Source organism: Heterodontus francisci, chromosome 37 (genome assembly GCF_036365525.1).
Source record: "Heterodontus francisci isolate sHetFra1 chromosome 37, sHetFra1.hap1, whole genome shotgun sequence".
Classification (NCBI taxonomy): Eukaryota; Metazoa; Chordata; class Chondrichthyes; order Heterodontiformes; family Heterodontidae; genus Heterodontus; species Heterodontus francisci.
In genome coordinates, this window is record NC_090407.1 from 9,322,651 (window position 1) to 9,334,865 (window position 12,215).

The 12,215-nt window shown below is 42.1% G+C and overlaps 1 protein-coding gene across 10 annotated transcripts in view; it reads left to right on the forward strand.

Moving 5' to 3' along the window:
• samd11 (sterile alpha motif domain containing 11) overlaps positions 1-7,887 on the forward strand; it is a 231,663-nt gene extending 223,776 nt beyond the window's left edge. For all 10 annotated transcript variants that reach the window (XM_068017043.1, XM_068017037.1, XM_068017038.1 and 7 more), the window contains 2 exons: positions 2,344-2,454; positions 7,263-7,887. In XM_068017043.1, the coding sequence (XP_067873144.1) occupies positions 2,344-2,454; positions 7,263-7,502 (351 nt within the window). In that variant the 3' untranslated portion in view covers positions 7,503-7,887. The remainder of the gene's footprint in view (positions 1-2,343; positions 2,455-7,262) is intronic.
• Positions 7,888-12,215: the final 4,328 nt, after the last annotated feature.

Here is a 12,215-nt window from a genome sequence, read left to right on the forward strand (position 1 = left end):
ATGGGAACACTTTCCGGTGTCAGCATCAACTACTCCCAACAGTTAGAGGTAGAGTAAAGCTTTTCTCTACGATGCTCGACAATGTAGTTCAGCCGTAGGCATATGTGAGCTTTCCACAATGCGCCTTGTGTTACATTTTCTATTTCCCCCTCTAGGCCATCCAACGGTCACGCTGAATGGTCATTCTTCTGTCACTTATCAACTTTCCAGTCAGCAGATAGAGGAGATTTTTGTGTCGGCTTTTGATCAGTTGGTAGCACTCACGTCTTTCTCAGAAGGTTGTGGATTCAAACACCGCTTGAGCGTACATTCAAGCTGATACTTCAGTTCTGTACTGAGGGAGGGCTGCACTGCCAGAGGCACCATCTTTCAGATGAGACATTAAACCAAGGGTTCATCTACCCTCTCAGGTGGATGGATAAAAAATCCTAAGCTACTATACAAGGGCTGACGGGTAGGGGTCCCCACTAGGGGAGGTGTCTTGCCTGATCTTCCTCCCTTACCCAACTACTTTCTCATTACTGATAGCAGCACCTTGCTGTGTAAAAATTGACTGTTGTATTGTAATGGTGACTACACTTAAAAAAAATATTTAATTATCTATTAAGGACTGTAGGACATCCTTGATCGTGAATGGTCCAATATAAATACAAGTTTTTTTTATTTTCTTTTACTGTGTTTGGACTGGATTGAAACCAGGTTCCAAAAATTGATATAAAAACAGGAAATGCTAGAAATACTCAGCAGGTCTGACAGCATCTGTGGAGAGAGAAAGAGAGTTAACGTTTCAGGTCAATGACCTTTCATTGGAACTGTTCTGATGAAGGGTCATCGACCTGAAACGTTAACTCTGTGTTTCTTTCTCCACAGATGCTGCCAGACCTGCTGAGTATTTCCAGCACTGTTTTTATTTCAGATTTCCAGCATCTGCAGTATTTTGCTTTTATCCAAAAACTATTAGTTGAGAATCTATATTAAAGTTAAAAATATTCTAGGGCTTGTAGCTGGTACACAGGATTCTACACCAACACAATATAGATTACTAACGGTACAAATGGGAATTACTCACCAAAGTTATGTTAACCTATGTTTTTTGAAGTATGTGACTGCCAATCAGAAAATCTATGTTGCTGAGTAATTGCTTGAAATCCTGACAATTGCATTCAACCGATTTCTCAAGGCAGTTGCATTTACGGTTTACCCCTCAATACTTCATTGGCACAAAGCTCACTGCTCTTTTCCACCTGTTTTTAGTTCACAATGATTTTTCCCCTGGGCCAGTTGAAGACTTGGCTGCAGCAAGGTTTAGAGATTACTGTCCTCGGAACCATCATTACCCCTTCCACTGCTCAATTGGTGCAGCTCCTGTCCAACCTGCTGGTTCATATTCCAATTATTGAAACAAATGCATCAAACCTCTCTGATGAGCTCACTAAGTGGGTGTTGGTGGCTTTTGAGGCCGCTACCGAGTAGCCAAAAGCAGCTAATTTCTTGGTTTTGATTCAGAACAGTCCATGAAAGCATGGCACAGAGCACAGTAACTGATGAGCCACTGGGAGACCTGCAACTGAGTCCATTTTTTCCCTTCCCATTCATCCTTAAGATGTGGACGTCACTAGCAAGGCTGGCATTTATTGCCTGTCCTAGTTGTTCCTGAGCAGGTGGTGATGGCCATTCTTACAGCTGAGTGACTATGGTATTGCAGAGGACAGTTAAGAGTCGACCACATTGGTGTAGGACTGGAGTTACAAATAGACCAGTTAGGGTAAGGAAGGAAGGTTTCCTTCCCTGAAGGACATTAGTGAACCAGTTAATATTTACGGCAATTTGACGGCTTCAAGGTCACTTCCTGATACCTGCTTTACATTCAAGTTTGAGTTAATTATTTTTTAAAAAACTGAATGCAAATTCAGTAAATGGAGGGATTTGAGTCACATTGCTGCAATATTAGTCACATGGGTAGAGACATACACATGGATATGAAATTTTGACTTGAACCAATTGGACTTCAATTTAGCTCGAATTCAAATGTTGATTTAATAATAAAAGTACCATTAACCAGAAACAGTTCCTGCCTGAAGTTGGGACTTTATAAATGTGCAAACATGTTAAAACCTTTATGGAATTGGGCCAGGAGATATCAGGCTGCCATTTATGGTTCATGTAGGCCTTTTGACCAATTTCACTACAAAGTTAAGTAGCTGCAGTATTGCACTTTCCTGATTCTTTCCAATGGCTATGATTCTAAAACAGCTACTGTTCAAACTCACTGTGAATTGAAGCCTTTATCTGTGCATGCATTTACTGAGCAGGTAATGACCATCACTTGTGTTTAATATACAGGTGTTCAGAGACCAGGCTATTGATGGAGAGACATTACCCCTGTTAACAGAGGAGCACTTACTGAACACCATGGGCCTGAAGCTGGGACCAGCACTAAAAATACGAGCACAGGTAACCTTTCTCATTCATTGGTCCAGCTAGCTGAGCACATGACTTGCAGTCCCATTCCATTGGGTCACGTTATGTGATGAACATATGCTGCAACAATCATTAAAAATAAATTCCTGTAGCATCCTTAAAAAGGGTAGGGTTGGACAGCCTTTTCTGCCTCAACCACCAGTTAGTTACCAGCAAGTACCTGGGAGGTTAGTTTACTCAGGCTCCAGTTTGTTCCATCTGGCAAAGGCACTAATACGTTGGACAAGCAATTTTGTTTTCTCTGTATTGTTTCATGTAGTCACACAACACTTCACATTGAGCGCCAGGACTAACCCCTCCTTCCATCCCCATTGCATCACCGGCTGTATGGGATTAGGAGGAGGCCATTCAGCTTACCCATCCAGATATGATGCACAGCCCTGTTATCAAAGGACGCAACTGTTCCTTAAATGATTCCAGTTATTTACTTCCTTGGCCTCTCCAGATGCCCATTCCATGTGAGGATTTTCCTTGCATGGAAAGTTACTTCCTGCTGTCAGTCCGAAACGTGCCTGGTGCTAGTTTGACTCCGTCATCTCATATCACTAAGGAAACAAGTTATTTCTAAGTATTGTGTGATATGCACTCACATAACCAACACTATATGTAGTAATTAATACAAGAGAAAAGATCAAGCCCCATACCACCATACGTGTTAGGAGCAGAAGTAGGCCATTGTGCCCGTTGAGTCTGCTCCGTCATTCAATAAGATCATGGCTGATCTGTTTCTGTCTCGAATTCCTCACTCCCATCTACCCCCGATAATCATTGATTCCCTTGCCTAGCAAGAATCTATCTCCCTCCGCCTTAAAAATATTAAGGTACAGCCCCCACTTTCTCCAGTATTGGTGCCAGTGCCCCACAAACTGAAACCCACTTCTTCCACACCAGTCTTTGAGCCACATATTTATTTCACTAATCTTATGTGCCCTCTGCCAATTGCAAGTGGCTCAGGTAATAATCCAGAGATTATTACCCTCAAGGTTCTCTCTTCAATTTGTTGCCTCGCTGCTCAAACTGTCTACGCAGAATCTCTTTCCTAGTCCGACCCATGTCGTTGGTACCTACATGGACCACGACAACTGGATCCTCCCCCTCCCAGTTCCTGTCCAGCCCTGAGCAGATGTCCCAAACCCTCGCACCAGGTAGGCAACACAGCCTTCTGGACTCATGCTCTCGGCTGCACAGAACAGTGTCAATCCCCCTCACTATACTATCCCCTACTACCACTACATTCCTTTTTGCTCCCCCCACTTGAATGGCTTCCTGTACCACAGTGCCATAGCCAGTCTGCTCATCCACCTTGCAGACCTCGCATTCATCCACACAGGTTGAGAGCACCTCAAACCTGTTTAACAATTGCAAAGTCCGAGGCTCCTCCACTACTATCTGCTCGGTCGCTTTACCTGCCTCACTCACAGTCACATCCTCTTGTCCCTCAGTGCTGACCAAAACAGATGACCCTGTTCAAAGGGGTGTGACCGTCTTCTGGAACAAAGTGTCCAGGTATTTCTCCCCCTCCCTTATGTTGCGCAGTGTTTGCAGTTCGAATTCCAGATCAATAATCCTGATCCGGAATTCCTCCAGCTGCTTACATTTTCTGCAGACGTGTTTGTCCTGGATCGCCTTGGCATCCAGGAGTTCCCACATAGCACAGCTGCAACATAACACCTGTCCTGCCCTTGTTACTTATGTTATTAGTTAATTTACTTTAATTACTTTCTCAATTAACTTAGAATAATTCCTACATATAGTAGAATTTACTGCGCTTTTTAAATGCTAGTTCCACCTTCAACTAAAGTTATACTTTTCGTGATTACACAGATATGTAGACCATCCTACTGGTAATAGACCTTACCAATGCTAATAAAGCTTACTACTATTAGTAAACCTTACAAATACTGATAAATGCTAATAATACTTAATGCAGTTTATGTATTAAGTTGTCCGAATTTGAGCAAATACACTCCTTGCTGGTGTGTGTCTCTCACTCCATGATAAATTATCAAATCCACTTCAGTTTTTAGTTTATATACTAATGAATCGATCAAGTCTTATTTTATGTTTGATTGAGATTAAATTAAAAGCTTACCAGTATACTCACCCGGGCCGCCATCTGTTTCCCTGCTCTCTCTGTCGATTGTGACGTCACTCTGACGTCCTGGTAGACACACAATACAGTTGGGCATGTTACTGAGGGTTGTTTTTGTTTCTGCTAACTTTCATAAGGACATGTTAAATTAACTATTAACTCATTCCCAGACTTCTGTCACATAAGTTGAGGTGTAGATTGACCTTTCGAGGGACTCTGTGACATGCACTCAGGCGTGCTGGGTGTAAAGATCACAAGTGTGACTTTTACATCTGTGTCACAGTGCTCAATAATTATTGCCTGATGTCCATTCCTTGTGAATGTTAGTCACTATATTGACACCGATCCCGTCCTTCATTTTTGTTCTCATTGCAACATTCAGTTTAATTCTTGTACCAACGTTCATCCTGGCAGTTGCATCTCTTGGGGCACAGTGACTGATGGGGTTATATTACAATCTTTGGCTGAACCAATGACAGCAACCGAGTGTTCTTAATATATGGTAAATTTAGAAGGAAATTGTACGCTAACAATATAGTAACTACACAATTCAGACAATAAAGGAGTTCAAACTATTATCATCCAACACAGTAATCATAATGTAATCTCCTAGAATGCCCAGGCTTTATTGAAAGACTAATCTCGCACTTTTTATATTTAAGCAATCAATCAAAGGTTAGATTGCAACTCATTAACAGAAAGTTAACTTAATTAGGCCATTTTATTACAGGCAATATTTATTTCACAATTGTGAAATTATTTTATGAAATATTGTGCAAAACATTTTGGGGGACCTGATACAATGGGTTAGAGCCCCACTCCTTATAAATGCAACTCAAGACTGATGGGACCGAAGTGTCCTCTCTCTCTGGTGGGTGTGGGGATCCTGTTTGAAATGAGTTTGGCCCATGTCACCACAGCGTATAAAATAGACACAGGAGAAGGCCATTTAACCCCAAGAACATATTCTGTTAGATCATGGTTGTTCTGTACCTCAAACCCATTTACCTGCCTTTGAATCTCTTGATACCCAACAAAAGTCTGTTGATCTCAGACTTGAAAGGTTCAGTTCTCCCAGGGCCCACTGCCTTTGGGGGAAGGGATCTCCAGATTTCTGCTACCCTTTGGTGTGAAGAATTTTCCCCCTGATTTCACTCCTGAATGGCCAAGCTTTAATTTTAAGATGATGTCCCCTTGCTCTGAATTCCCCCACTAAAGCAAATAATTTGGCAATTTCATTCAGTGGATTAATGCAGAAGTACATTGGGGTAGAGGGAGCACGAAAATGTAACCTACTTCAAACACAAGAATGCAGACCTGACATTGCAAGAAAACTAATGAGGAAAGATTTAAAGACCTAAGTTTTGTAATCCGTGTGGGAGGAAGATTTCTCTGGTCACTGTGTGGTAGCAATATTATAATGCTGTTCCTTTGGGACACTTTTACGATTTTGCTGGAAAAAGGAAATCTTCCTGCTGTGTTCATGATGCCAGTAAGATATAATGACCAGAGGAAATCTCCCACCTTTTCGTAGCCAGCTTTGACACATAAGTCTTTGAAATTACACCGTGGAGTGCTAGCACACAACTTTTAATTGTGTTTGCCTGAAACTCATTAAACTACTGTTGGAGAATAAGGGTGAGAGGAATTTCAGATAAACATGTCTAGCCTGGATCCGTAGATCTGTGTAATTTGAGGGTTGTATAATCCCTCAATTCTGATCAGATTTTATGTAACGATTACTCAGCATACATTTAGATCAGCATGACCCTGTAAACTTGAATCAGTAACTCGTTTGACAAGCTGAGTGGTTCTCAGTAGAAATTATTTATGTTTGGATGTCCTGTTGCTTATTTTGTCTAATGGGAACTATTTTGACCAGCGTCCATTTAATACAGTGACAAGATTTTCAGTGTGACTTTAAAACTGAATTCAAACTGCTCTATAAAAGACGTCTGTCAGTCCTGACCCTTGTGCGCTACTTTGTGTGCTTTATATTGCTTGTGTAATTATAATTGTTACTACCAAGAGACCAGGTTGATGAGTTGAGGAAATTGTGTTAGAAGATACAAAACTCATTAAAAGGGGCCTTCTAGGTTGCCCCCATTTTCCCACATCCTCACCTGAGAGCATCTGGTACTTGCTGGGAGACAGTACTCACCCAAGTGGTTGGTCATTGTTCAAGCAGATGCTCAAGATTTGTGAGTGTTACTAAACTATTGGACCATGGATGGGAGAGGCACAACTGGAACATAAGAAATAGTAGCAGGAGTAGGCCACATGGTCCACCAAGTGTGCTCTGCCATTCACTAAGATCCTGGTTGATCTTCCTACCTCAACTCCAATTTCTTGCTGTATCCTGAGACCAATCTTGTACTCTTCCAATGTATTTTCCAGCTGATGAACCGAATAGCAAAGAGACAATGAGGCCAATTTTAAGACCTCTATTTCTACACCAGCTGAGATTGATAGATTTTTGTTACTAAAGGGGATAAGGGCTCGAGAACCAAGGCAGGTAAATGGAGTTAAGACACAGATCAGCCATGATCTAGTTGAATGGAACAAGCTTGAGGGGCTAAATACTCTTGTGAGTATGAAATGTGATCTCTTTTGGCATCATTGTTTCGGATTAGTGCAGAATAATGGCAGCAAGCTGGAATTTACATTTCACTTTGAATTTCTGTTGCAGGTTGCCAAAAGAATTGGCCGGGTGGTGTACATGGCCAGCTTCCCACTGGCACTACCACTCCCGCCTGCAGCACTGAGGCCACCCGAGAGGGACCTTCCTCCTGCTGAGAACCGCCCCTCCTCCACTGGCAGTGTTGCCTCGCCGTATGGCAGCATCCAAGCCAGCCGCATCTCACCGAAGCAGGAAAATGGTAATGCCTCAGCAATGGGAATTGGTGACATTATCAAGCCGCAGTCTTGAATGAGACATTTGCGTGAGAGAGAGAGAGAGAAAGTAAAGTTGCTGTTATTTGAAACCAAAGTATTTATTGGAGCACCAACTTTATTGGTTGACTGCATTTCCTTAAAAAAAAACACTCCGGCTTTCAAAATCCATTTTAACAAAAAAAGACTCATTCCTTTTGTTCTTCGAGACTTCAGTTTATCCTAGAAAGCAATTGAAAAGCAGCAAAAAACAGAACCTAAAAGTTGATGGAGGAAAAATACAAGACATGATGTTGGTTGAAAGGAGGAGTTGGTGAGACTGGTACAGCTTGCCAACAAAAAAAAAAGCTCAGTTTCTGCTTCCAGCTGAAAGAAGTTGAGTCAAACCCTTTTTTGCTCCAAGGAACTTGTGGGGTGGGTGGGTGGGGGGGGGGGGGGGGGTGGGTGGAATAAAACCAGAACTGTGTACCAAAAAGGTTTCTGTCACAGACCTGGGAATAAACATTTAATGTAAAACAAAAAATTCATAAGCACTCGTTTTGACAAGGAACTCACGTTATGCTAGTGTCTATGCATTTGTCCAGTGCTAAACCAAAGATGATGGGTTGTTGGTCTGTGTTTACAATACATTTCTGAATGGTACAGCTATTTTTTTTTAAGCCTATTGGACGCAGTTTAAAAGTGCCTCACTGTAGAGGTTTAATCACTACTCTTGCGCACACACACAAGCCTGACAGGACCACAACAGCACAGGTATCGGAGTTTAGAAGGTGGTTTCAAAATGACCAGTTCAAGATAATAGTTATTCAATATCTGGACAGCAAATTGTACGAGCAAAACTATTACGAAAAAAATTTTGGTACTTATTTTTTTGTTGTTGTGTAGTTGCACGTTTTTGAATTTTTTGAGGTGGGTGGGAAGAAATGTAAACTGTTAGGGGAAGTTTCTCATCCTTTTTCATGCTATCCGAACCTTAATTGCTGCTTTAAAGCAATCAACATAATGAATATTTACGTTATTTATGGAAATTCTGTTGGTAGATTGAATATGTTTAGCACTATATATAGTAATATTCATCCCTAAAAGGGTGGTATATAAATAATGAAAAAAAACCCACAAAAATGTTGTTCCTTTAGCTGGTTTTGGCCACACTGCGTCAAACTATCATTTTGCAGCTGTAAACAATGAGGATATGGTGATTTGTAAAATAATTTTAGCCTATTTGTTAATTTGCTTTCCTTCTTGTCTTTCACTTTTAGTGAAATAAAGCCCCGCAAAAAAAGTTATGATTTAGTATTTTGTTGTGCAGTTTTATTGGAATATGGAACTATACAGGTATTTACAAATCTTTTTGTTTCAATGTTTCTCTCCCCCTGTGCTCCTTCTCCAGTACAGATTTCTTTAGGACCTCAAACTCCCTCCAGCTGATATAAAAATAAGGCTTTATCAAATTTCTGACACATCTCCTTGAATACACAAACGAGAGACGCAAACATGTCGCTAACTCTCAATAAATTAGACCAGTGCCTATGGCATACAGATCAGACAGCCTTCCTGTATCACCTCCAACAGAGGCTGCAGTGCAATGATATGAGAAAAACTGATGAACTGGGAGTGTGGTCCCTGCCACCTACTCCTTGTGACCTCTGCAGTTGGAAACTGGGATGCAGCTCAACAAATGCCATCTGCCACAGTCAAACCAAATTCATCAAATTAATGCGATAGTCACCCAAGCTCCACCACGCTGTGAAACCCCAGCCCTACTGCTGGTGCTAATAAGCACTTTTGCTTTGGTTGATTGACTTTAGGACAAAGTAAGCAGTTTTTTGCCTTTGAAGTGATATTTTGTACACCACAAGTTATAGGTATCCTCTTCAGTATGTTGGCAATAGCCACATTTAAAGTGACCAGCAACATCTCACGAATATATAGAGCTTGAAATTCCTATGGATCTGCTCCTCATGTTGCCCCTGCCTAGCCTAGCCCCAGAGCACAGACATTGTTGAGGAACTTACAGCAGAGGAGGCAATTCAGCCCATTGGGCCCATGCTAGCTCTTCACGGAGCGATCCAGCCAGTCCCACTCCCTCAATAGGCTGGCTGCACCTATAGTGCACACCAGTGGCACGTACCCTGAAACACTGGCAGACAGAAGTTCACGCAAGGCTCCGAATAAAAGTCTCTTACTTGGTTCTGCTCGCAATGGAGCAAGTTGGAAGGCCAACACCCAATAAAAGCGTTGAGGCGTATTTATGGAGCCAAGCTCTGTTGTGAATACAAATAGATTTGGAAGAAAATTCAGGTACTATCATTGACTTTGGGTGAAGCTAGGGGATCCTGTCAACGGTGATGCCCCTCCACAGTGTAACAGCCTGTTCAAAAAAATCACCTGTCCAGTGATGTTGAGCAAATATCTAAATGTCTACCCAAGGTACGTGGAAAATGGCATCTCAGCCCTAGTATTGGAGAGTTACTGACAGCTGTGGAAATGCATCAGTGCCGGTGTTGAACCCTTCAGGAAAGGGGGCAAAAGCATTCTGAAATTCAAAATGAATATTCAGCATCTTTTGTTAAAACTAATTCTGCCCTTGAGTCTGTAACAAATGTCCTTGTGGCAATCCAACCTGTGACTGTTTCCCACACCAAGGTTTCAGGGTGTGTGCGCGCTTTGGAGTAGGATGAATACAATCAACATTCGACAAAATGAGATAATGAGACAGAGTTATAAAAATCAGGGCCTGTGGGAGATCAGGGCCTTCAAGCACAATCAGGGCTGGATTGAAGGGGCTTGGGTCCGGCTGAGAAATTCAAAACGGACAGTTAACCAACAAAGTCACATGACAGCAAGTCAAGCTTCCTTATTCATGTTACCACACAATTAAAACAACTGAACCTCACATGAGCAAACTTATCCAATGCCAGACTTAATATATTAGAAATAGCCAACAGGAAAGGAAAAATACCTTTTATGAAGATACAAAGTTCACCGGAATCAGAGAGCCTCGCTGGGTCTCAAGTTTGACATCTTCCTTTCCTCTGCAGACGACTCTTGTTCTTTGCTCAAGCAGCACCTCAGTGAGGAATACAAACATTTTGAGGTGATGCAAAAACAAATTATAATCCAGCCATTGTGTGTGATGTACACTCCCATATTGTGACTCCTTTATCTACTCCCAAACATCAGTGAACTCCAATCCTTTAAAGAATGCAAGCAAACATCAAGGGTCAGCCAAGGATAATAAATGGCCATTTGGCCCATGGAGTTCACCCTCTAGTATTTCAGCTCACCTAATTAAGCGTCCAACTCACCCCAACAAACATCCAAATTGATCCCGACATCCTCTCAACAGTTTTGATTCCATCAGCCACAGTGGCAGTTACGCTCAGTTGGTACCCCTCACTTCTCGGGCTGAAGGTTGTGGTCTCAACTCAAGCACATCGTAATATTGCTGACGCTTAAATGCAGTAGGGTGGGAATTCTGCATTGATGGAGATGCCATGGGCTCTTTTAGAACTACCTGGGCAGGAGAACCTGGCTTCAGTTTTAACTTTGGCATCTCTGTCAATGCAGCACTCCCACACATTAATTACCAGTGGATCCCAGTACTGGTTAGCTCACCAGTTGCATTTTGAATGTGGGTTTTTGGGGATTCCCACTGTAGTTTAGCGTACAGTCCTACCCACGCCAAGGGCTGTGTACACTAAAGTACAATGGGGTTACCCCATCATTCCTCATCAAATTACTGAAAATTTTCAGTAGTAACCCTCTCCAACAGTATGAAGGAACTGAATTAACATTCACAGTGCTAAACATGTCATCAATGTTAAGTCAGCTGCTTAAAAATATCATAATTAATCAATCTTCCAATTAACAGCCTGATGATTGTATCCAATTCATAGCTACGGGAGTAGGCCATTCAGCCCCTTGAGCCGGTTAGATCAAGGCTGATTTGTACGTCAACACTATTGATACTCCATTGCTCCCTACGCCTTGCTACCCTTACCTAACAAATGTCTATTGATCTCAGTATCGAAAGTTTCAATTGACCCCTAGCATTTACAGCCTTCTGGGGGGGTGGGGGGGGGGGGGGGGGAAAAAGAGTTCCAGATTTTCACTACCCTTTGTGTGAAGAAGTGCTTCCTGATCTCACTCCTGAATGGCCTAGCTTTAATTTTAAGATTATGCCCTCTTGTTCTGGACTCCCTCACCAGAAGAAATAGATCCTCTTTATCTTTAATCACTGTTTACATAATCATTATTCTGGGATTGGCAGATTTCTGATTTGGCAATGATTGTTTCTTAAAGCATTAACTGATGGAGTAAACAAAAGATTTAAAGGTGATTTCCTCCCCCCACACCCCTCCATTTTCTCTCTTCCTGCTTGGGTACAGTTTCATAGCTCCCAGCGCCCACCTCAGAACCTCACCCCAAAAGCCAATCTTTGTGCCTGAGCTGAGACAGCGAGTGTCAGCAGGCTTTTCGACCATGGTAGGCCTGATAATGCACTGAACATCTAAACCATTCAATTTTCAGCTGGGGTTGCTGGATAGCAAAAAGGAGCTGGAAACCTGGCTTATTTTTCTCTCAGGAAGGAACGTGAAACCCAACAGTTGGAGCCCTGTCTGATCTCAACTAATTTGGCCTCATTTCAACCATGTGAAAACGGCTGTAAACCATCCCCAATTATGCTCATGGGCAGCGATACTCTCATAATGAGTCCTAAATAACCACGCCAAAACGATGACTCAAA